At 37.6% G+C, this 26,565-nt stretch overlaps 1 protein-coding gene across 1 annotated transcript in view; it reads left to right on the top strand.

Moving 5' to 3' along the window:
- Positions 1-26,565, top strand: part of EXO1 (exonuclease 1) — a 48,393-nt gene that overhangs the window by 6,580 nt on the left and 15,248 nt on the right. Inside the window, exons 5-12 of the mRNA XM_027564721.1 lie at positions 765-888; positions 3,244-3,381; positions 4,282-4,494; positions 5,970-6,157; positions 6,847-6,943; positions 14,172-14,397; positions 16,922-17,168; positions 24,278-24,836. Of these exons, the coding sequence (XP_027420522.1) occupies positions 765-888; positions 3,244-3,381; positions 4,282-4,494; positions 5,970-6,157; positions 6,847-6,943; positions 14,172-14,397; positions 16,922-17,168; positions 24,278-24,836 (1,792 nt within the window). The remainder of the gene's footprint in view (positions 1-764; positions 889-3,243; positions 3,382-4,281; positions 4,495-5,969; positions 6,158-6,846; positions 6,944-14,171; positions 14,398-16,921; positions 17,169-24,277; positions 24,837-26,565) is intronic.

The raw sequence follows: 26,565 nt of genomic DNA, 5'->3' as shown, positions 1-26,565 counted from the left end.
TTTAAAACTGTAGTTTTATTCTTTTTACCTTGATCTTAATTACTAATATATACCTCCTACCTTGTTTGATTTCTGGGTTGATTGTTTTTTCCACTCTTATTGTTGTCCCTTATTTCTAGTTGAAAAGTGATGTACTCTATTTTTATTCTTTTAGTAGTTTTAATTGAAATTGTATCTCATATTTAACTCAACAGAATCTAGTATTTTTACAGTAGACTTTAAAAAGGATTTCTGTATTTTCTTTTAAGAATTTTAGTGAAGCATTTTAGTGAAGGGTCTGTTCTACTACTTTCATCGATTCTTGTTTTTATCCTCTGTTGGTTTTTAGGAGTCATTATGCTGTACAGGAGACACCACTGGGCGTAGTTGTTAAAGCTAGTGTGAGTCAGCCCCAAATAGAAGTAAACCTCACTAAGTGGGGTTGGTAAAGTTGTACCTTTATAATGGAAAGTTAATTTTAATGGTATAAAAGCCGTGACTTACATTTTCTTAACGTGGCTTCATTACTTCACTTTCTTTTGACATGTACCAGTGCTGTGAGAAAGTCTGATGATTAGCTTGTGCATATGGGCACTGTAAATCCGTGTTATTTTTGTCTACAAGCCCAAAAGATCTGGGTTAGCATAGTCAAGGAACAGGTGTGCACGTTCATATGAGTCAAGCATTTTTTATTCCAGAAAAAATTCTTGAATACAATTCAAGGGTATAATATTGTAATATTTTGAGTCCTCTTCTCACTTTTTTTTTTTTTTTTAATCTTGCAGAAGACGACAAGCCAATCTCCTTAAGGGAAAGCAGCTTCTTCGTGAAGGGAAGGTCTCAGAAGCCAGAGAATGTTTCATACGGTCTATTAATATCACACATACTATGGCCCACAACGTAATTAAAGTGAGCTAAACAAGAAGCTAAAGTAACAGATTACACGGTTCATTTAGGTTAATGGGAGAGCAAGGAGGTGAAGGGAGGAGGATTATTCTGGGTCTAACCTTTAGGAAAGCTGGTTGTCAGAGGAAGAAGAGAAGAATATCTAGGTAAAAGAGAGGAGTCCAGCAATTTCCAAAGAAGAAATCCTGAGGAACAAACAGCTCAGCTCTCACTTTCTAGATGAGTCACTTACATAGATAAATGTTTTCTGCAGAGACAGAAGGAATAAATTCCTAGAGGTTCAATCCCACCCCACTCTCATAATCTTCAACACTTACTCTTGAGTGTCTGTCAGAAATCTCTTGAAGTCAACTGGCCAGCTCACGAGATTTGCAGCAGATCATTTCCACTTGACCTGCTTCTTAGAAGCTTCTTTCCTTATTACCTATTACCATAAATCTTAGTGTCAGCACACCCACAGTCACAGCCCACACAACCCCTTTTCAGGTCTGTGTTCAAACTATTTGATAAACAAATGGGAAGATAAATAGTTATAGAGTCTGTTAGTTTCATCAGTTCAGTGTCAGGCTTGTGTTCTGTGGTAAGAGATTGTGGGGAAACAAGTGACTTGTGTTCTTTAGAGCACAATCATTCTTAAGATGGTAGATTTCTATAATTTGAAAAATTGAGTTTGCAGCTTGTATTCCCCTCCCCCCCCCACCAAATGTATAGCAATATTTCTTTTTCCCTAATTCATACATTGATTTTTAAAAAAGATTTATTAGCGGCTATATGATTCAATATATAGGACTACATATAGCTCAATATGCCATCAAATTTGGAAAACTCAGCAGTGGCCACAGGACTGGAAAAGGTCAGTTTTCATTCCAGTCCCAACGAAAGGCAATGCCAAAGAATGCCCCAACTGCCGCACAATTGCACTCACCTCACACGCTAGTAAAGTAACGCTCAAAGTTCTCCAAGCCAGGCTTCAGCAATATGTGAACCGTGAACTTCCAGATGTTCAAGCTGGTTGTAGAAAAGGCAGAGGAACCAGAGATCAAATTGCCAACATCCGCTGGATCATGGAAAAAACAAGAGAGTTCCAGAAAAACATCTATTTCTGCTTTATTGACTATGCCAAAGCCTTTGACTGTGTGGATCACAATAAACTGTAGAAAATTCTGAAAGAGATGGGAATACCAGACCACCTGACCTGCCTCTTGAGAAACCTATATGCAGGTCAGGAAGCAACAGTTAGAACTGACATGGAACAACAGACTGGTTCCAAATAGGAAAAGGAGTATGTCAAGGCTGTATATTGTCACCCTGCTTATTTAACTTATATGCAGAGTACATCATGAGAAACACTGGGCTGGAAGAAGTGCAAGCTGGAATCAAGATTGCCAGGAGAAATATCAATAACCTCAGATATGCAGATGACACCACCCTTATGGCAGAAAGTGAAGAGGAACTCAAAAGCCTCTTGATGAAAGTGAAAGAGGAGAGTGAAAAAGTTGGCTTAAATCTCAACATTCAGAAAATGAAGATCATGGCACTGGTCCCATCACTTCATGGCAAATAGATGGGGAAACAGTGTCATAGTTTATTTTTTGGGGCTCCAAAATCACTGCAGACGGTGATTGCAGCCATGAAATTCAAAGACGCTTACTCCTTGGAAGGAAAGTTATGACCAACCTAGATAGCATATTCAAAAGCAGAGACATTACTTTGCCAACAAAGGTCCGTCTAGTCAAGGCTATGGTTTTTCCTGTGGTCATGTATGGATGTGAGAGTTGGACTGTGAAGAAGGCTGAGCGCCAAAGAATTGATGCTTTTGAACTGTGGTGTTGGAGAAGACTCTTGAGAGTCCCTTGGACTGCAAGGAGATCCAACCAGTCCATTCTAAAGGAGATCAGTCCTGGGTGTTCTTTGGAAGGAATGATGCTAAAGCTGAAACTCCAGTACTTTGGCCACCTCATGTGAAGAGTTGACTCATTGGAAAAGACTCTGATGCTAGGAGGGATTGGGGGCAGGAGGAGAAGGGGACGATAGAGGATGAGATGGCTGGATGGCATCACCAACTCGATGGACGTGAGTCTGAGTGAACTCCGGGAGCTGGTGATGGACAGGGAGGCCTGGCGTGCTGCGATTCATGGGGTTGCAAAGAGTTGGACACGACTGAGTGACTGAACTGAACTGATAGTTCAATATTTAGGACTAAAAGTAGAAACCTGTACTTCAAAGGAAATGACTTCCAAAAATAATACTAGCATGTATTCAATACATGTTGAGGCTGGTGATAAATTGGTTTGATACAGGAAGTTGTTCAGTGCTTTCCAGATGCTGTTCTTGAGACTGACTCATCCTTTCTCATAGGCTGCTCGGTCTCAGGGAGTAGATTGTCTTGTGGCCCCATATGAAGCGGATGCGCAGCTGGCCTATCTTAATAAGGCTGGCATTGTACAAGCTGTAATTACGGAGGACTCTGATCTCCTTGCTTTTGGCTGTAAAAAGGTACCTAACATAAATAAAGGTGCTGAAGTTTTTTTATCTTATATAATACCTGCAACTAATATCTACTTGTGATGTTAATAATAATTTTATTTAAAGTGGGAAGAAAGGTTTTGCTGCTTGACATTTGTATAATCTGAATGATTTTTCAGATTAAGCCCTTAAAGTTAGAGGATTTTGTTTTCTCTAAATTCTGTAGTGGTATGTAGCCTTATTTTTTAATAACGATTACTTATATGCTTTATAGTTCTCAATTAGATTAGATGAATAAGCTAACTTATCTACTAATGAGATGCTTTGCAGTTTTTTAAAATTATGTATAAAACTTTAATGGAAATTTTTATTATGATATTAAGATACAAAACTATACGTTGATCTCATTTTTGTTAATATCTATTTTATATTATCTATTTCATAAATGTCGAGAAGGATCTGTGAAAAGGTTGATGCTGGGTAATAGTGATAGATAAGACATTTGGGGCAATTTCTGTTTTCTTCCTGAATTTCTGTTTTCCAAATTTTCTACAAGTAACATGTATTACTTTAAGACTAAGCAAAGGGTTACTTTAATATGTAAAAGTGGAAGGTAAGGAGAAGATGCTTTTTGTAAGAATTGCTGTTTGACATGATAACCCGGTAGTGCAGGTAGGAAGTAGGTGCAGAAAGAGCCTTCTTTACACCAGAGGCTAAACGATCGAGTGCTGGCATATGACATTGTCCAGCCATGGCCTGTGTTTCAATTTAACTTATTTGCAAATTTCACAATAATTACCTGGCCTACGTATCTGTCTGCTCACTTATGATAAAGAACAGGAAAGATTTCTTAGAAATGCTGCAGTGGATTAGATGATAAAAAATAAAAATGACTCTTACAGGTGTTCACAGTTTCCCTTCCTCTTGAAGGTTATTTTAAAAATGGACCAGTTTGGAAATGGACTAGAAGTTGATCAGGCTCGTCTGGGAATGTGCAAACAGCTTGGGGATGTGTTCACAGAAGAGAAGTTCCGTTACATGTGCATTCTTTCAGGCTGTGACTATCTTTCATCACTGCGTGGAATTGGATTAGCCAAGGCCTGCAAACTATTAAGACTAGCCAACAATCCAGATATTTTAAAGGTAAGAGTGACTTACCAACTCTTGTGTTCAGTTTCTAAGCAATTCTTAAGTAATAGGTGAATCAATCAGAATGTGGATCTTAAATATTCTATTATATCCATAACCAATATTGTGTCATTGAAAGGAGAAATGATTAACACTACAGCTTTGCTTTCAGCAGCAGATGAATCCTGTTTTCAGCAGTTGACAGAAGATTAGTAGTAGTTTTTTGAAAATGAAGACTAATATAAAGAAACTTCAGGATAAGATATTCTAGGGTTGAATTAATGTTAAAATGCACGATTTTTTTTTTTTTGTTTCTGTCCTATTACTCTGTAGTAACGGTTCTCAAAGTTTTTGGTCTCACAGGATCCCTTTACACTCTTAAAAACTCTTTGTGACAATTATTTTTGTTTATATGGGTTATAGCTATTGAAATTTACTGAGTCAGAAATTAAAAGAGAAGAATTTTAATGTTTATTAATTCACTTAAAATTAACAATAATTAATGCATTGCATTTTAACATTGATATCGTATTTTTATGAGAAGTACTCTTCTAAAAAAATGAAAGTTATGAAAGGAATTGCACATTTATGTAAATCTCTTTAACATGGCTTAATAAAATATAGCCAGATTCTTACTTCTTCATACAATTTGAGGACGTGTCATGTATTTTCTAAAGAAACTCTGAGACCTCATTACATCACTGCTGTATAAATTCTCTGATGTCTTTTCCTTAAAAAATGAAGTAGATTATTCCTACCCTCACTGTACCTTGGGTAGTTCTCTTAAGCCCTTAGAGTTTGCAGAGCAGAATTTCCAAGATTATAAAATGTGAGTCCTCAGGGCCAAGGGTGGTGTACTGAAGTAGACAGATCTCAAGGTTGGGAGATAGTAGCAGATTTTGAAATAGAGCAACATGTACTAACTAGCCTGTGACTTCAGGATCACTTCAGGTCTCTGGGTCTTCTCTTCTTCATCTCTTCCAGCTTTAATCATCCATGACTCTAATAGAAGTTAAAATGTTGACTTCTTTTTTGAAATATGATCTACAAATATTTGTGTTTTTTTGTTTTTTTTTTTTGTTTTTTTTTTAATTCTCAGGTAATTGTGTGTTTTGTTTTTGCTTTCTGGATGAAAGAGACTTTGAAGGCGAAGAACATATCTTTGAATTTTAAGTCATGACGTGTTTACCGGTTGAGGTTTTTAATGTAGCTGTATGATGGCCTAGACGGGTGGGTTGGGGTGAATGGGAGAAAGGTCCAAGAAGGAGGAGATATGTATACATGTGGCTGATTCACTTCATTGTACAGCAGAAACTAACACAACATTGTGAAGCAATTATTCCACCTACCCCCCCAAAAAAGGCAATTGATTTTTCTATCCCTCCTCATCCTTCTCTAATGTAAAGTGATGGATCTTGGGAATAATACTTCCCCTATTCTTTATCTTCAGGTATTAAATAACTCATAAATATATTTATACTCATTATTAGGTCGTCAGGAAAATTGGACATTATCTCAAGATGAACATAACAGTACCAGAAGATTACATCAAAGGATTTATTCGGGCCAACAATACCTTCCTCTATCAGCTAGTTTTTGATCCCATCAAAAGGAAACTCATCCCTCTGAATGCCTATGAAGATGATGTTGATCCCAAAACACTAAGCTATGCTGGGCAGTATCCTTTCTGAACCAGAATGGTAGAACTTTGCACTCCTTCCATATCTTTGTGGTGGTATTTTTAGCTAGACATTCAGTCAAAAGCTGGCAAATTGTTTTTGGCTTTCTTTTTTTTATATAGTGGAATCTTTATTTTGTTAAATTTAATTATCATGCGAGTTAAAAATTTAGAGTAACTATTTGTTTATAAACCTGAAGCTCATCCATTATAACTTGCTAATTACTTAGGTTGATTTGACAGAAACATGTACAGTCAGTCTCTTAAGGTACATACTCCAGAGGTGGCACTGAAGAGAACCACTCATGGTAAGCAAGCTCAGTTAATCAGGAAGAACGCTCTGGTCATGTGAGTATACCAGTTGAGGATGCTGTCCGCAGAGCCACTGGCCACGTACATACTGGGTGATGTGGAGCTGTGAGTCACCTGGGCAGGGCTTTCCTCTCCATCTCCCTTGACAGGGAATAACTGATGCCATGGGGCTTTGCTTCAGAAAATCGCCAACTCCTGCTGTGACTAGTAAACTATCATGCGGTTTCAGTGAAGCCAAATGTGGAAAGGAAGTAGGGTCCTTTGAAGTCATAAACCTGAAGGTTTTCTCTGACAATAGACCACACTTTGCTGTCTTAATACAGTATTGTTTGTTTTGTTGTTAGTAAAATTGTTTTTCCTTAATCTTACCAACCTAGGTATGTTGATGATTCTATAGCTCTTCAAATAGCACTTGGGAATAAAGATATAAATACTCTCGAGCAGATTGATCACTACAATCCAGACACTGCCATGGTAACATATTAAAGACTTCTTTCTAAAAGCATGTTTTGTTATTGCTTAGGAACTAATACTAAAGGCAAATCTTCACTTAGTAAACATCTTTTAAACATTTCTACATGTGAGCACTGTACAGAGTGTTGATTGAAAACAACTCAATTCTAGAGAAAATATGTCTCTTAGAACCAATGGGTATATTGGTTAATTTTCTTAAAAAGTGACCACAAAATATAAGACCTTTATACTTGAACATTTTTTTTGAATATACCAAGTGCTTAGTGCCTTTTTCTCATCTCACCCAATCCTACCTCTAGCATTTGGCATTGTTGAAGACTCAAATCTAGAAATACCTCTCGGGAGTAAAAACTTTTTTTTCTCTCAATCACAGTTTAGCAGTACTTACTGACTACCTCTGCTATATGTCATTCAGTCCTTTCCTATTTTCTTCTACTTTTTCCCAATAGTATGTCTCTTGTGATGTATGCTCCCATCGTTCTCTCTTTTCTGTTCATATTTCCAGATTCTGTTCTCTCTTATGTTCAAATTTATTCCTTAATAAGTTCTTACGACTCTAATTGGAGAAGGAAATAGCAGCCCACTCCAGTATTCTTGCCTGGAGAATGCTATGGACAGAGGAGCCTGACAGGCTACAGTCCATGGGTCACAAGAATTGGACACGACTTAGCAACTAAACCACCACCACCTTGACTCTAATTATCTCATTTTATGCAGAGAACTTGCACATCTTTAACAGTCTCTAATCTGTGTACCAGCCACAATAATTGTAAATGTCTCCTGTGTCTACATAAGTACTTTCTTATAACCTTAAATCTATCTACAATAAAAAGCAAACTCTATTTCTTATCAGCTTCTTTTTATAACCTTTATTCTTTTTAGCACTTATTACACCATAAATTCGGAGAAGGCAATGGCACATCACTCCAATACTCTTGCCTGGAAAATCCCGTGGACGGAGGAGCCTGGTAGGCTGCAGTCCCTGGAGTCGCTAAGGGTCAGACACAACTGAGCGACATCACTTTTCACTTTTCACTTTCATGCATTGGAGAAGGAAATGGCAACCCACTCCAGTGTTCTTGCCTGGAGAATCCCAGGGATGGGGGAGCCTGATGGGCTGCCGTCTCTGGGGTCGCACAGAGTCGGACACGACTGAAGCGACTTAGCAGCAGCAGCAACACCATAAATTATGTCTCAACTGTTTATTTTCTGATTCTTTCCAATAGACTGTAATCTTCATAAAGGCAGGATTTTGTGATATTCATTGCCATATTTTATTTACCATTTTTTGTAATGAATGAATGTCAGTTACATGATCTCTATTATTCTCTCAGACTATAAAATTTGGAATTTAATTTTTTTTAATTGAAGTATTGTTAACTTACAATATTATATGATTGACCCTTGAATAATATGGCTTTGAACTGTACACATCCACTTACTCATGGATGTTTTTCGATAGTAAATACTACAGTACTACAAAATCCCATGGACGGAGGAGCCTGGTGGGCTGCAGTCCAGGGGGTCGCTAAGAGTCGGGCACGACTGAGCGACTTGACTTTCACTTTCCACTTTCATGCATTGGAGAAGGAAATGGCAACCCACTGCAATATTCTTGCCTGGAGAGTCCCAGGAACGGGGGAGCCTAGTGGGCTGCCGTCTACGGGGTCGCACAGAGTCCGACACGACTGAAGCGACTTAGTAGCAGCAGCAGCACACCATCCATGGTTGGTTGATTCCGCAGGTGATAGAGAACTATAAACACAGAGGGCCGACTGTCAGGTATACTCAGGTTAACCCTCACATTGTTCAAGGGTCAACTGTATTAGTTTCGATTCTACAATATAGTAATTTGATATTTCTGTAGATTATACTGCATACAAAGTTATTATAAAGTATTGACTATATTCACTGTGCTGTACATTACATCCTTGTAACTTATTTATTTTATACCTAGTCTTTTGTACCTCTTAATCTCCTTCATCTATTTTGCTCCTCCCCACCCCTGGCTTCTCTTTCATTGCTAAGTCCTCCTACTTCTTTTTTGTCTTTCTGGTTAATAGTTACTTCTTTCTCATAGATTTTAGTCTAGTCCAGATCTTTACCTTTACTCACCATTCAGTTCTTTACTAAGCATTAATTATTATAATGAACATACTCTGGAATGTTCTGGAATATAAAGAAAAACAGAACATAATCCTTGCTTGTAACATACTCATTGTCTAAGGGAGAGACACGTGGTTATATACATAGAAATATGGTATGTCCCATAATAGAGATGTATTCTAGGCTCCATGGAGACAAAGGGGATGTACTTAACTCCACTGAAAGAGAGAATACCTTTTACTAATAATAAGAGACATTTATTGAGCTGTTTTCTTAAGTGCCTTTCTAAGCACATTACACATAGTAACTTATTTACTCCGTAAAAAGCCTCTGAGGGCAGTACCATTATTTCTACTTTGCAGATGAGGAAACAATTAGAGATTAGGTGACTTGCCAGGTCATACATTTAGTCAATGGGGAAGCTCTGACTCCAAGCCAAGCCCTCTACTGTCTCCTAATAGAGGAGCTCGAGTGTGTCCTGGATTTACAAAGATGAGTTGGGATTTTCAAAATGGGTGAGTGGTTTGAGGCTAAAGGAATAGCATGTATGGAAGAGGATAGCATATTAAAGGTACTCAAAGTAGTTCATTCTGGCTGGACTAAGAATGTCTCAGTGTTTACCAGCTAAATGAATCAGAGCACCTTGAGAAAGAAAACGAAATGAGCCTAAAGAAGATGGCCACAGAGAAACTGGTGACAAGTTGAGCATTGAGAAGAATCATTACTGTCAGCTGAAATAAGCCAAGCTTATTAAGACAGCACAAATGTATAATGGTACTAAAAAAGAACTTTATGTTCATCAGCTCAAATTACATAATCCTTATACTCAGGTTGCTGTTTCTTCTTTTCTGTTTCCTCTGTTCTGTTTCTGGAACTTCTATTAGTTAGATATTGGTTTTTCCTGGTCTTTAGATTCTGGAACTTTTCTATCTTATTCGTCTTTGTCTTCTTTTCTTTCTGGGGGAGACTTTTTTTCTATTTTGTCTTTCAACTTTGTGCTATCCAGTATGTTAGCCACTGACCACAGTTCAGTTCAGTCACTCAGTCGTGTCAGACTCTTTATGACCCCATAAATCGCAGCACGCCAGGCCTCCCTGTCCATCACCAACTCCCAGAGTTTACCCAAACCCCATGTCCATCGAGTTGGTGATGCCATCCAGCCATCTCATCCTCTATCATCCCCTTCTCCTCCTGCCCTGAATCCTTCCCAGCATTAGGGTCTTTTCCAATGAGTCAACTCTTCGCATGAGGTGGCCAAAGTATTGAGGTTTCAGCTTCAACATCAGTCCTTCCAATGAACACCCAGGACTGATCTCCTTTAGAATGGACTGGCTGGATCTTCTTGCAGTCCAAGGGACTCTCAAGAGTCTTCTCCAATACCACAGTTCAAAAGCATCAATTCTTATACATGACTACCGGAAAAACCATAGCCTTGACTAGACGGACCTTTGTTGGCAAAGTATGTGGTTATTTAAATTAACATTAAATTAAATTTTAGTTCTCCAGTTGCATTGGTCAGTTTTCAAGTCCTTAGTGGCTACCATGTTGGACAGCACAGAACTTTTCTATCATTACAGAAAATTCTGATGAATATTTAGTTTTTGCTGTCATTTTCATATCTAAGAACCCTTTCTAAGACCTTGTTTCATTTCATGAATATACTCTCCTCTTTCCCACTCCTCTCAGAAATTTAATATTAATTTTAATATTAAATACATGTACATTTTCTTGTACATTTCTCTTGTACATTTTCTTCTCTCTGCATTATTTCTGTTAGCTTTGGATTTTTTTTTTTCCTATGTGTTTTGGCTTTTCTCTTTTATGGTGGAGACTTTTCTAACACCTAGCTTCTTGTCAGTTTCTTCCTATTTGGGAGAGGCACTGAGAAGCTTAACAAGCTTTGTGTAAATGAGTGGGGCTTATAGTCTTGGGTTTTATTACTCTTGGTTGAACTCGTTAGCAACAAGCTGACTTTGTTTTGTGAATTCTTCAACATCAGCATGTTTTCTTTGTACAGTTCTTTTTTCAAAAATGGGATCCTCCAATTTCTACTTAGCTATGTAAACATTTTAAGAGCAAGCTAGGGAAAATAAATTGGGGTGGACCAGGAAGGGGTGGATTTCCCTAGTGGCTTAGTCAGTAAAGAGTGCCTGCAATGTGGGAGACCGGGGTTTGATCCCTGGGTTGGGAAGATCTCAACCCAATGGCAACCCACTCCAGTATTCTTGCCTGGAGAATCCCATGGACAGAGGAGCCTGGTGGGTACAGTCCATGGGGTCACAAAAAGTTTGACACGACTGAGTGACTAACTTTCTTTTCTTTCTTTAGAAAGGGGTAGGGCTAGTGCCACCATTCAGTATTTAACCTTGCATTTGATCCCTGTGTAGACAAATGGCTCTTCTCACCTTTTGAAGTTTTTATGTTACTGTTTGTGGGTTTCGAAGGTCTGGTTGCTCTGAAGGCAGATGGGTATGAATTGACCATATTGGACAGATCAAAGATGATGGCCCAGGAGCCATATAATCCTTTTCTCAGCCCTCCCCCTACTTGCGGCCTCCATGGTACTTGGTTCAAGTCTTTCTCTAAGTTTCTGTATGTGGAATTAACGTCATTCTTTTCTGCAGACACATGAGTTTGATCTTTCTTAAGCTAGGTTCTTTATTTTTATCTTTTTATTGAGATATAGTTGATTTATAATATATGTTTCAGGTGTACAACATAGTGATTCACAATTTTTAAGGGTTATACTTTATAGTTATAAAATATTGGCTATATTCCCTGTATTGTACAGTATATCCTTGTAGCTTTTTTACACCTAATAGTTTGAACCTCTTAATCTCCACCCCTATCTTACCCCTCCCTCTTTGGGCTAGGTTCTTTAAATTTTTCTGTCTATACTCTTATCTTCACTATGGTTTGGAAATCACAGATATCTCCTAATTTTTCTGCAGAGGAAGTTTGCATTTGTTTCTTCTTATTGGTTTGGGCGTGATTTTTTTCTTATTGAATTATTATTGACATATTAGTTTCAAGTGTACACATAGGGATTCCATATTTATATACATTAATAAATTATCATGATCAATCTAATTATCATCTTTCACCATACAGAGTTATTATAATTTTATTATTATTATTTGGCCATGCCAGCATGAGGGATCTTGGTTTTCTGATCAGGGATCAAACCAATGCCTCCTGCATTGGAAGCACAGAGTCTTAACTGCCGGACCATGAGAGAAGTTCCACAATATTATTGACTGTACAGCCCTCCACATCCGTGGGCATCTGCAGATTCAACCAACCGCAGATCCAATTAGATTGAATCCTTGGATGCAGAATCCATGGATGTGGAGGGCTGACAGTACTACTCCATTTTATGTAAGGGAGTTGAACATCATGGATTTTGATATCTGAAAAGATCCTATAACCAGTCCCCTGCAGCCACTAAGGGATGACTGTATTCTCTGTGCTGTACATTATAGTATGTGACTTATTTACCTTGTAAATTTCTAGACTAAGGGGACTGAAAAGTCTTTATTCTGCTATCTTCTTTACACATTTGAATTACTGATATTAATATAATTTCATCAAGAATGATTCTCAAGTTTCTCCTTTGTCTCAGAAACTCAAAAGTAATTGGTTGTATTGCAAATGTTCAGATATCATTGGGAATGTTATGGATCACTAAGATGGCCATCCTTCATGAGACCAAATCCTTATCAGATCTTTTATTTCATGAGGACATTTCTTTCAGAACCACTAATTGTACATCAAACTAATTATTATTATTTATCTAAAATGTATTCTTCCCAATCAGATTTTCTACTCTGCTATTTCTCTTTTTTTAATGAAACCATCAATGAGATCTAATGCCATGACCTATACTGCTTAAGCTGTTTTTTATTATACCTTTTTTCTCAGTTGATTGTTGTTCATTCTTAAAATACATTGTGAATAATGTCACATTCGTTTTTATTTATTTTTATATTTAATCCTTTCTTTAACTGAAAGATTAGATTCCAAATTCAAGTGGGACTTTTGTCACGTGGAACTCACACCCTTAGTACCAGCATTTTTTATACCATTGTTAATTTTTCCCTTTGCCTCTTCTACTCTATTAGAGTATCATTGGCACCCTTTTAGCAGATCATTGTCATCTAAAATATATTTATTGTGAATAATTTGTATTAGCATTAAAAATGATTATTTACCAATCTTTACTGTCAATAAGCTCTTTCTCAGAGAAAGTTTTATGCATGACTCAGTGTAGACCAAAGTAGCTTTTTGTTTAATACATAGGTATTGTTCACTAATACTTGCCTATTTAATACATAGATATTGTCCACTAAAGAAGCTATTGTTTTGTAAATAAGATTGTTTCCATTTAAGCTCATCCAAGTTCTGAAGATACGATAGTTGATTAAATATATAATTTTATGGTTTTGATTTTCAGATCCTTTGTAAAGGGTATGTCAGTAATTAGAGGCTTATTTGCTATATGATTATTAAACTAAATATTGCATATTGAACTATTACTCACATTTTAAAATATTACTCACATTTTAAAAGTATTTTTTTTCTGGTCATACTTCTTCAAGTGTAATTTTATTTCTTGCACCACTTATCTTAGGAAGATATATTTTTTTATTGCTTAAAATGATCTAACAAGTTTGCTTGACCCTCATTAGGAGAAAAACAGACCTGGGGATACAAGACACATTTAATGGAAAAGTATAGGACTAGCAAATGGGCTTCCCAGGCTGCTCAATGATCAAGAATTCACCTGCAATGCGGGAGACGTGGGTTCAATACCCTGGGTCAGGCAGATGCCCTGGAGAAGGAAATAGCAACGCACTCCAGTATTGTTCCTGGGAAATCCCATGGACAGAGGAGCCTGTCAGGGTGCAGTCCATGGGGTTGCCAAAGAGTCGGACATGACTTAGCAACTCAACAACAGCAAATAGGACTAGCAAAGTAGAAAGTGTTATTAGAGGATGGATATTTCATCAAAAGCAGTTCAAAGGAGTAGTTTAATTATTTGCTTATAATTTATGTTGATACAGTGGGAAATGATTTAACCATTTTTCTTCTTTAAGTAACCTTTTTCTTTTTACTACTTTAGCCTGCCCAATCAAGAAGTCATAGTTGGACTGACAAAGCATGTCAAAAATCATCTAATATTAATAGCATTTGGCATAGGAATTATTGCCCTAGACGTGAACTGGATATTGTTTCAGATACTACAAAGGTGAAGGAAAATCCAAGTACTGTGGGCATTAAACAAGTGATTAGTATTAAAGGGTTAAATCTTCCAAGGAAGTCATCCATTGTAAAAAGACCAAGAAGTGGTATGTATTTTGTTTTTGTGAAATACTAGTGAGAACTGGTCACATTTTAGAAGTCTTTGTTAAATCTAAGGTTGTTAAGATTTTTTTTCCTGTTTCTTTTAGAAGTTTAATAATTTTAGTTCTTACATTTAGGCCTTTGATCCATTTTGAATTAATTTTTATATGGTGTGAGGTAAGGATCAAGGTTCACTTTTTTTTGTATATGGCAATTAAGTTGTTCTAACACCATTTGTTTCCATTGAATTGTCTTGGGACATTTGTGGACAGTCAGTTGACCATATACGTGCAGGTCTCTTTCTGGGCTCTATTCTGTACCATTGGTCTCCTCCTACTTTATGCCAGAAAAACTGTCCTGATTACTGTACCTTTATAGTCAGTCTTGAAATCAGGTAATGTGAGTCTGTAAGTTTGTTCTTCTTTTGAAAAGTTGTTTTGACTATTTTGTGTTCTTTGCATTTCCATACAGATTGAATCAACTTGTCAATTTCTTTAAAGAAAAAAAAAAAGGAGCCTGCTAAGGTTTTGATTGGGATTTAGTTGAATCTATAGATTATTTTCCCAGGTGGTGCTAGTGGTAAAGAACCCACCTGCCAGTGCAGGAGACTTAGTAAGGGACTCAATTTCCATCCCTGGGGTGGGAAGATCCGCTGGAGGAGACCATGGCAATCTGCTTCAGTATTCTTGCCTGGAGAATCCCTTGGACAGAGGTGTCTGGCAGGCTACAGTCCATAGGGTCACAGAGTCAGACATAACTGAAGCAACTTGACACATGCATGGATTATTTTGTGGAGAACTGACATCTTAATGATACCAAGTTTTCAGACCCATTTATTTAAGTCTTCTTTAGTTTAAGCCTTCAGAAATGCTTTGTAGTTCTTAGTGTACAGGTCTTTGCACATATGTTGTCAAATTTATCCCTATATTTCAGGTTTTTGATGCCGTTATAAATGATATTTTTAACTGCAATTTTTGGTTCATTGTTAGTATATAGAAATACACTTGACTTCTGTATATTAATCTTGTATTTTGAACCTTACTAAAATCACATATTAGTTCTAGTGGAAATCTAGAGCCCTGTTGTAGAGACAGACCCCCTTTCAGACCAATAGTCAGCAATAGTCTGTCTGGCTATTCAACTCGCTGCAAATTCTTGTAACTAGTATATAATAACTTTTGCTAAGCATTGTCCACTATGATGATATGAGACACTGAAGTGTCTTGATCAATTCAGGATATACTAAATCTATGAATTTCTCCAAATAGATAGTCTAACAACATTATCATAAAAAGAAAATGAGGTTAGCATAGTGTAACTTCTTGGTGAAGGCTTTTCTGTGGATCCTACAATATTTTTTTTTCCTCTTCTGTAGAGCTTACAGTTTCCTGCGTAATAAACAGATTTTGGTTTATACAAGTTTGCTGACCTGTAGGTATTTTTTTTAACCTGTACATTTTTGAATTTGAGGTGTCACCTTGTCTCTAGTATTTAGGCACCCTCCACTGCTCTACCCATGTCTTAATCATGAGCACTTGCTCCCATGTGAGTGGAAGCTATTTAGACTGAGAAGTAGTTGGATTAATTTTAAGCACATTAATGCTTTGTCTATGTGCTTGCCTATTTCAGCTTTACCACTTTTATGTTAATTAGTCTTATGATTTATTCTTATACCATTAGATTGCTACACAACAATCTTCTAGAACTCTATAGCTGTGTAATGAGGATCAGAGCTAGAGTACAAATTACTTTCCACTACAAGACAATCAAATATACCTCAAAAACCATCTCAGTGATGGTGTATATATACATATATTAGGTATAGCACCTGGTTTTAATGAAACATTCTTTTAAACCAAACATAGATTAATCATAGGTTTAATTTTTTTCTTCCCGTGGTGGCTCAGCTGGTAAGGAATCCGCCTGCAATGCAGGAGATCCTGGTTAGATTCCTGGGTCTGGAAGATCCGCTGGAGAAGGGATAGGCTACCCACTCCAGTATTCTTGGGCTTCCCTGATGGCTCAGGTGGTAAAGAATCCACCTGCAATGTGGGAGACCTGAGTTTGATCCCTGGGTTGGGAAGATCCTCTGGAGAAGGGAACAGCTACCCACTCCAGTATTCTGGCCTGGAGAATTCCATGGACTAGTCCATGGAGTCACAAAAAGTCAGACATGACTGAGTGGCTTTCACTTCACTTAATTCTTTTTTTTTTTTTTTTTGCATTCAAAATTAGGCCCTTTTTTTTTTTTATATTCAAATAGTATAATGAGTGTAGAGCCTTGCAGAATTGATTGTATCCTGAAATTCATACAAATAATTGACATTAAATCATAGTTAATTTTGAAACAGTAAAACACAGCCAAGGGAAGTTTTTTTTAATCATTGTTTTATTTCCTTTTCTGATGCATAATCAAAAAAAAAAAAAAGACTTCATCTTTAGGGCAATAGAACATAGGCTGTGAAACTGAGACCAAATCTCTAACTAGTCATGAAAGAAAAACTTACAAATAATCTTATTTTTATTTAGAAGAGCTGTCAGAAGATGATATGTTGGATCAATATTCTACTTCCTTTACAAAGAAGATCAAGAAAAATAGTTGTGAAGGTAACAAGTCACTGAACTCTTCTGAACTGTTTACGCCTGACCTGGTAGATGGAACTACTGTTAAAAAAAGCTTAAGCACACCACCTACGACAAGAAACAAATTTGCAGCATTTTTGCAGAGAAAAAATGAAGAAAGTGGTGCAGTTGTGGTTCCAGGCACCAGAAGCAGGTATTGTTACATCTATAGAATGTTGTGTGTCTATTAGATTATATACTCTGTTGGTGTTTATTTTCATTGTTATGAATAGCATTGAATCTAATGAAACAGGTGTAGGATTTGGCTTAATCCAGTTTATCATGTATTGCCTTAGTTCCACTTGGACTTCTATTACTTTTGTTATCTCTTGATACAGAACTAAAATAAGAATTGTAGACCTTACTGCATTTTGCATCAGAATATCCTCTGTTACTTTGCCAGGGGGCAGGGAGGATCCACCTTCTTTTTTTCTATTTTTTTTAGTTTGTTTAAGAGTTAAATATAATTTCACAAAGTACTTTTATAAATCTATTTAAATACAGATGACTATGGAATTGTCATATTAATTGATATTAATTAATACAATTAATTTAATTATATAATTAATTATCTCATATTAATCTGATATAATACTAGGTGCTGGGTTACAGAAATGAGAGACATAGTTTTTGCTCTTGAGAAATGAATAGTTTTCCTAGTTGGAAAAATAGGTCAGTAACAAAATCATTCCATACCCTGTGGTAAGTACAGTGACAAAATCATGCATGAGGTGTTTTGCGGGCATCTAATGCTGAGACAGTGGTTGGAAAGGGTGAGAGGGAAGGGGCGCGTGTAAAGTGTTCTTACCTAGGTTTAAATGATTCGTGAGTGAAGCAGATAAAGAATGGAGCCGGGTATTTTACCAGCAGACTCATGTAGCTTGGACAGAGGTATGGAGCATGGGGGCAACTCTTTGCTGTTTGATCACTGCTATTATTACTTCTGCCACAATGTAAATTGGAAAAAGAATGAAAAAGGAGCAGGAAGATACTTGATGAAGGAGGAAAAATAAGGAAGCCAGTTCATGAAAGGCTTGTGACCCAACCTAAGGAACTTTGAGTCTTTAAGGGTGATAGGAAACATTTAGAAGGTTTTAATCAGGAGAGGGTTGTGATTTGATTCCTGGTTTAGGTAGACCAATGGTCCTCAACCTTTTTGGCACCAGGGATCAGTTTCTTGGAAGACAGTTTTTCCAGGAACCGGGTGAGGGGATGGTTTCAGGATGATTGAAGCACATTGCATTTATTGTGCACCTTATTTCTAGTATTATTACATTGTGATACATAATGAAATAATTATACAATTCACCATAATGCAGAAGGGGTACATTCTGGGAGAGTGCACTCAATGGGAGCCTTGAGCTTGTTTTCCTGCAACTAGATGGTCCCACCTGGGGTGGTGGGAGACGGTGACACCTGAAGCATGTTGCTTATGTCCAGTCTACTCCATAACCTCGTTTTGGTTGCTGTCACTGCAGAAAACCCTGCTTCACAGAGTTAGGATGTTGGAAATGGAAGCCAACTTTTTAGTGTTTTTGTGGCAATCTCAGGCTATTCCTCCTTGACTTTAATCCAAAACGTATGGAGGTTTGAGGTTGTCTCAAACATACTTTTATGGCCACCATCATTTACGATCTCAAGCAGGTGATCCTCTTCTAGCATGGACAACATCTGTTCACCTGGCTTGTTCACAAATGGGTCACGGATACACTCCTTCCCAGTCTGGGGGTCTTTTGTGGTAGGGGGGTAATGCTCAAACTCTTGTGAAAACTGAGGCAGGTGATCATGCATCCAGCTGGGAAAAAGAAGGCCCTGGCTCAATCTCTTTCAAAATCTATAAATGTCAAAAATCCCAGTGTTCACTTGTCGCCCCCATAATTCCAGTCTGGCTTTGAGTGCAGCCACTGTATCTGCTGACTTGAACACAGTTGTTCTCCCCTGAAGTGACAGACTGAGTTTGCTGAGCAGGTTGAATATGTCACACAAGCAAGTTTTGCAACCCCTTCTGTTTCTCTGAAATGTGCTACCAGTGGTGACTGTTTTTCTAAAAGAAATCTCTGGAGTGACTCTCATAACTCAGAAACTCTAGCCAGTGATCTACCTTTAGAAAACCACCTCACTTCTGTATATAAGAGAAGACGTGTGTCCATCTCTTCACAGAGTTGTGCAAATAGACTTGAATTAAAGGTGTGTACTTTAATCACATTATTTTAATCACATCCTGCAAAACGTTAAGTTCAGGTGATATTTTTCAGCTAGCCAGCATTTCTCTATGGATGACACAGTACACAGACTCATATTCAGAAATGAGCTCTTTCACCCATGTAGTGGAACCAGAAAGCTGTCCAGTCATGGCAGCCGCTCCATCTGTGCATATCTCAACACAAAATGACCAGTTTTCCTGGTATGTAATCAGTCAGAGACTTTAGTTTTGCAGCTGTGGTGTTGATTGCCAACAGAAGTGCACATAACATATCCTCATGCACATCCTCCTAAAAAACAGATCGCACAAAAACAAGCATTGTTGTCTTGTCAACCTCGGTAGACTTGTCAACCTGGATTGTGTACCATGGTGACTCATTAATCCTCTCTAACAATTATGCCTCAATATCCTCTGCTGTTTCATCAGTTTGTCTAGTTATGGTGCTAGCCAAAAGGGGAACCTGTGCTGCCAAAGTTCATGACAAATGTCCTTAGCGGGATCAGCTCCTCACCAAGAGTAAAGGGCTTCTTAACTTTAGCCTTGCAGTCAGCCACTAAGAATGATGCTCTCAGTGTAGACACATTTAATGAAGTGGTGGCCTTCAAGAATTGCTTCTCTTCTTCATGTTCACATTTTTTTTCTTTTGAATCTCCAGAGGCTTGTCTTTTAATCCCGGGTGCTTGGTCTCCATGTGGCAAAGTAGTTTTGAAGGTTTCATGGCTTCTCTAGATAGCTAATCACCACATATTATACAAAGCAGGCCTGGAGAATGTGAATTGCATGTTTCAATGAACCCATAATTTAAGTAGGACTCTTGGTATTTTCTTTTAAATGCAGGTTTCTTTTTGTTGGCAGTCTTAGAGTGTTCTGCTGTTTCATCATTGGGTTTTTCCCCCTTTTCAAAGAAGTTCTCCAGTAATGTTTGTTTTTTACTCATTTTCACTAGGGTTAGCCTGTGGGCTTACCAAAACTGACTGAGACAAGTGTGCAGGGTGGAAAAGAGGCAAGGAATTAGAGGTGGTAAATAAAATAATGGGCAGGCCACACATGAACTAAAAATAAGCATTGCATTCTGACTTAAAGCCTGCTACCAGATGTACGTGTACAACTGAAGTATATCAACTCACTCACCACTATAAAGCTTGCCACCAGATGCAGCATAATTGTCACTTGCCATCACTGATAGGGTTTTGATATAAGTCTGCAAGCGTGTGATTTGTTTGATCTCTGTATATCTCTGCCTGTGATAATCTCTATTTGCAGCCGCTGCCCAAAGCTAGCGTCACCACCTCAGTTCCACCTTAGGTCATTAGGCATTAGATTCTTATAAGGAGCACGCAGCCTAGATCGCTCACATGTACAGTTCACGGTAGAATTCTCGCTTCTATGAAAATCTAATGCCACCAGTGATCTGACAGGAGGCAGAGCTCAGGCGGTAATGTGAGCAATGCAGAGTGACTATAAATACAAGTGAAGCTTCACTTGCTCATCCACCCTTCGTTTACCTCTTACTTTGTGGCCTGGTTCCAAACAGGCCTTCCCTGGTGGCTCAGACGATAAAAGCGTCTGCTTACAATGTGGGAGACCCGGGTTCGATCCCTGTGTTGGGAAGATCCCCTGGAGAAGGAAATGGCACCCCACTCCAGTACTCTTGCCTGGAAAATCCCATGGACAGAAGAGCCTGGTAGGCTACAGTCCATGGGGTCACAAAAAGTCGGACACAACTGAGTGACTTCACTAGTCCAAACAGGCCACGGAGGTTGGAGACCCCGAGATGGACCACTCTGAACACACTGTAAAGAGTGGATTCTAGAGGGCCAATGGCTGTTGTCATAGTCCCTGCTAGTGAAGATAAGAATTTGAAGAGTCAATATAACTTAGGGGTTAGGAATTTGGACCCTGGGGTTAGACCACCTGGATTTTGAATCCTGTCCTGTTTACTCATGAGATGTTTGACTTGGGCAAGTTAATTTCTAGGTGCTTAAGTTTCTTCAAGTATAGCAATCTTAGGATTGCTGATGGAGTTAAATTATTAACCTAAGTAAAGTATGTAAAATAGTGCCCAGTAGATGGTAGACATACAATGAATAGCTCTGTTTCATTGAATTCGGATAGTAGTACCACAACTAGAAACAGGAATTAGTAACTTTCAGATCAGATCAGATCAGTCACTCAGTCGTGTCCTACTCTTTGCGACCCCATGACTCGCAGCACGCCAGGCCTCCCTGTCCATCACCAACTCCCGGAGTTCTAAGAAAAGGAAAATTTATCAGCTTCTGTATTTCTCCAAAAGACTTAGAATGTGATTTTTTTTTTTTTTTCAAGTTTAATAAGTTAGGTTGCAGCCAATTTTGTCTAACCATGATGATGGGAAACGGTCATGAAGGAATGAACCACTGGTAATCCCTAAGCTCCTTTTAGGGGATGTGTCAAACCCTTCTCCCATCAGATCTTCTCAAGGAAACATTCACAGTGCAGTGAAATGATCATTTTGATTCTTCCTTTGTTAAAGAAGGAATTAACACCCTCATTAAAGGTGTTTGTTAACAATGCAATAATGAAAACGTGGCTGCACAAATGGAAAATGGGTTTCTAGATGATATATGTTGCTTTATACATTCTAGAAAGTTGAGTTCTGTCATTTGGAGAAATTTTTGAAATTTGTGTTTTATCTTTCCTTTTGGGTAAAAATAGAATTTCCTTTTTCTGCCTCTTTGGAGACAGCTAATGAGAATGAAATGGCAATCCACTCCAGTATTCCTACCTGGAAGATTCTATGGACAGAGGAGCCTGGCGGGCTACAGGAGTCACAAAGAGTTGGACATGACTGAGCACAAACAAGCAAAACAAATGAGAAGAATGTCTGTGTATCTCTTCAGGTCTTGGCTGTTGAGTCATTGTGGAAGCTTTAACGAAATCTTCATTCGAAGCTGTAAATAGCTGCTTTACCTAGTTTAGTGAGATGTTTCACTAATAGTTCAGAGGATGTATTAAGAAAAGCTTAGAAAAATATTTTTTTTCTGCATCAACTTCCTGTGAAATAATAATTGTGAGTGAAACTTCTGATGTATAATTTTCTGATCTAGATTATATAACAATATCTAATAATAACTAGATATTATTAAATTAGTTTTCTCAGCTGATTTTCAAGATTTTTTTATATGTTATTCTTCACAACAGTATTATGAGATATTCAGCTCAGCATTATTTTCTCTATTTGGGGCTCAGACATTGCGGCTCTAAGAGGTTAAGAAACTTTCCCAGGGTTGTGCAGTTAGTAACAGTGCTAGGAAAGACTCCCAGTCATAGTTGATTAGCCATACCGTGTAGTGGTGCGTTGAAAGGAGCACACAGTCAGGTCGGCCCGGATTGGATTGTCACTCTATTCTTTACTTAGACTTTCACGTGCCATTTAACTTCTCTAAGCCTATTTTTTTAACTATAAAATATGGGTTAGATAATATATAGAAGATAATATGTATAAGACTGTTCCAAGACTAGCGGCAGTTATGTGAATCAGACAGCTGGCACAGGTGCCCAGTCACTAACATATATGCCAGTGGTCGTTCCCACCCCATTCTTTTTGATGTAACATAACAGGAAGTGTATTAAATATGCAAAAGTTTGTCTCCAATTGCCTGTCTTTTGAAAGTCTGTTTTAAGTCTTTATCTTTATTATATAGATACTTATCCTAGAGTAATGCATATTTATTTTTTGAGATCTAGTTAAGTAACACCACAGGCTATTTGGAAAGAAGCAACCATGAACTGGGAGGAGTTCTGGGTTTTAATTCTGTTCTTTGTTGTTCAGTCACCCAGTCATGTCCGACTCTCTGCGACCCCATGGACTGCAGAATACCAGGCTTCCCTGTCCTTCACCGTCTCCTGGAGTTTGCTCAGACTCATGTCCCTTGAGTTGGTGATGCCATCCACCCATCATCCTCTGTTCTTTAGCTGATTAATTTTACAACCTTGGGCTCTGTTATTCTAATTTATCTTACCTATGAAATAATACATAGAAAAATGTTTGGGTATCATAGAGGTGATTGTTTGCTGAAAAATGAACTATGTGATCAGATAAAGGAGCTAATGTTTTCTGCTCAATGAAAAACCAGATAAGACTTTTCCTTTCACATGCTGCTTCCTTTCTGCCTTATACCCACACACATGAGCTAATGATTTGATGAAAAGCCAAGAGGATTTTTACTCTCGAGCATTTAGTAAATATTCAGCTTATCATCTTGGTTTTGAATTAATGCTTATTGAGGTACATTCTTTGTAAGTTTCATATTTAACCCATCATATGCTCCAGGATTTCCTTTTTAAACCTAAAAATGCTACTTGAATACATCCTTCCGAGTAATGATGCAATCTTTGTTTCATTTATATTGGAGTTTTTAAAATGAGTTTCTTAAAGCTACTACCCTGAGTAAGTAGTACCTCTTTAGAAATATAGAATTTAGTAATTGATTTGGAAGTCTTAACCTCAATATTTAAAATAGTATAGAAATATTTAGGGAATATAAAAAGCTTGGTAGATTAGTATGCTACTACAAGTTCCCAGACAGTTTACTACTAGGAGTTAAGCTAAAATGAGAGGTAAATAGCTAATTCATTTTACTAGTATTTTAATTAATTTATTTAATTTGTATTCAAATTACAGAATAAGAGACAATAGTTATTAAGTGTCCTTTCTGTTGCATATTTCTTTATCTGTTCAAATATTTGAGTGTCATGCATGTCTGCTCAGTTGTGTCCTACTCTTTTGTGACCTCATGGACTGTAGCCTATCAGGCTCCTTTGTCCATGGCATTTTCCAAGAGCACTGGAGTGGGTTCCTATTACCTGCTCCAGGGTATCTTCCCAACCCAGGGATCAAACCCACAGCTTTTGTGGCTCCTGCATTGGCAGGCGGATCAGCCATGTGTAAAATATATTTATTTATGAAATTAATATATTTATTTTTAAAAAGAAGCAAGCATCTTTCCATTATGAATGTTCTCACCTTCATGAGCAAACTCAAATATTTCTGCACTGTTTCTGCTGTTTTTTTCTGTTAGGTTTTTTTCCAATTCTCTGGATTCTGCTGACTGTATATCAAAGAAAGCAAGCAGCCAGCCTCTAGCTGAAACTGCTGTCACAGATAAAGAAACTGATGCAGGTGAACCAGATTGTCTAGAGGACAAGAAGTTGGTTGATACCAGTGTATCGCATAATTCCAGTGAGCAGATTCCAGATGACGTGACTGTGATGGCTGAAGAGTCTCAGTCTTTTAAGACCAGCACATTCACGAGGACCATATCACCACCCACCTTGGGGACACTAAGAAGTTGTTTCAGTTGGTCTGGAAGTCTTGGAGATATTTCAAGAACTCCGAGCCCCTCTCCAAGCACAGCATTGCAGCAGTTCCGGAGAAAGAGTGATTCTTCCACCTCTCTGCCTGAGAATACTGAGAAGTCTGATATAGCTCCGTTAAAAAGCGATGAGTCAAGTGATGAATCACATCCCTTACATGACGTGGGTTGCTCTTCACAGTCTCAGGAAAGCATGGACTTGTCACCACACAATTTAAACGCATCAAAACTTTCTCAGCCTTCTAGTAAGGATTCAGATTCAGACGTAAGTCACATTCTGAAGCCTTTGGTTTCAAATTCATATGTAAGAGAAAATAGGGTGTTAATCAGGTAATTGAGGAAACTTTGCCCGTGTTACGGAAATAATTGGTTGTTCTAATTTTTCACTCTAGACCTTACTGTATAGAAAGTTCATGTTCTACTCACCTGAAGGACTTCTCTGTATCTTTCATATTTTAGACTCTTATACTTTTAATCTAGCTGTATATCTTGAATCATCACTTATGTGTTCCACTGATAAGTGTCTCAAGTTGTGGAACACTTAAGACCTAAGAATGATAAGCTTATTGAAGTTATTATAAATTTAATATTTAAATCCTTCAGACAATGTTTGAAACCTTATAACTAAATGACCCTATTAACGTGTGGTGTTTGTCTTAAGTTTTAATACTTAAGAAATATATAAATTTTTTACTCTTATTATTCTTGTTGTAAGTCCCCTTTATGATAAAACAAGATAGTAATGTAAGGGATTTTATGTTATTCTGTTTAAATTAATAAAAGCATTCTAGCCATTTTTTCTTATTCATAAAATAGCCTTATTCTTACTTAAATAAAATCAAAGCTCCAAATAACTACTAGGAAGACCCAGTGATGTCATATTTTAAAATGACATGATGGCATAAGAGCATTCTTTAAATCTGAGTTATCTCAAATTTACTAATTTCACATACTTCATTTTATGTTCACAACTGTAGTTACCAAGTTGTAAGAACAATTATAACCTTGGTAATATTTGACAGAATTTTGAGGTCTGATAATCCTGAATATTAAACATCTAAGAAATCAGTATGTCTCTGTGTACCTGTGGTCCGTTGCTCAGTTGTGTCCAACTCTTTTTCGACCCCATGGACTGTAGCCCACCAGGCTCCTCTGTCCATGGAATTTTCCAGGCAAGAATACTGGAGCAGGTTGCCATTTCCTTCTCCAAGGGATCTTCCTGACCCAGAGATAAAACCCACATCTCTTGTGTCTCCCGCATTGGCAGGTGGATTCTTTACTACTGCGCTACCTGGGAAGTCCAATAAATCAGTATATCTTGTGTTTATCAAAAGGAAAATATTTTATTCAGGTTCCTAAAGGAAACTTGAGTTGTATTGGACTCAAAGAAAAAAGCCTAGTTAAAATGTGGAAACAAATTTTCATTTAGGGAAAGCTGAAATCAGTTAATGTCTTCAAATCCAAAATCCATTCCAGTTTTTTAAGTAAGAGGGGCTTCCCTGGTGGTTCATCTGTGAAGAATCTGCCTGTAATGCAGGAGATGCAGGTTTTAATCCCTGGGTCAGGAAGATCCCCTGGAAAAGAACCGGCAACCCACTTCAGTACTCACCTAGTAAATTCCATGGACAGAGGAGCCTGGTGGGGTACAGTCCGTGGGGTTGCAAAGGAATTGGATAGGACTTGGCAACTAAACAACAACAAAATGCCAAACCAAACCCTTGAGACTTTTGCTACTCTTTTCCTGTTCACTCACTTTGTGTTCAGTTCATCCATACTGTTTTAAAGACTGTTTCTTTTAATATGAGCCTCCATTTTAATGCCATCTTTTTCATTTTCCACGTCTTACTGCATTTTTCTCAGGGCACTATTTGGTTTCCATCACAGTTGTTTCTTGAACTTCTTTCTTTCTTTTTTTTTTTTTTTAATTTTATTTTATTTAACTTTACAATATTATATTGGTTTTGCCATATATCAAAATGAATCTGCCACAGGTA

Source organism: Bos indicus x Bos taurus, chromosome 16 (assembly GCF_003369695.1).
Source record: "Bos indicus x Bos taurus breed Angus x Brahman F1 hybrid chromosome 16, Bos_hybrid_MaternalHap_v2.0, whole genome shotgun sequence".
Lineage (NCBI taxonomy): Eukaryota > Metazoa > Chordata > Mammalia > Artiodactyla > Bovidae > Bos > Bos indicus x Bos taurus.
Note: the sequence above shows the minus strand (reverse complement) of the source record. Positions and strands in the feature narration are given on the sequence as shown.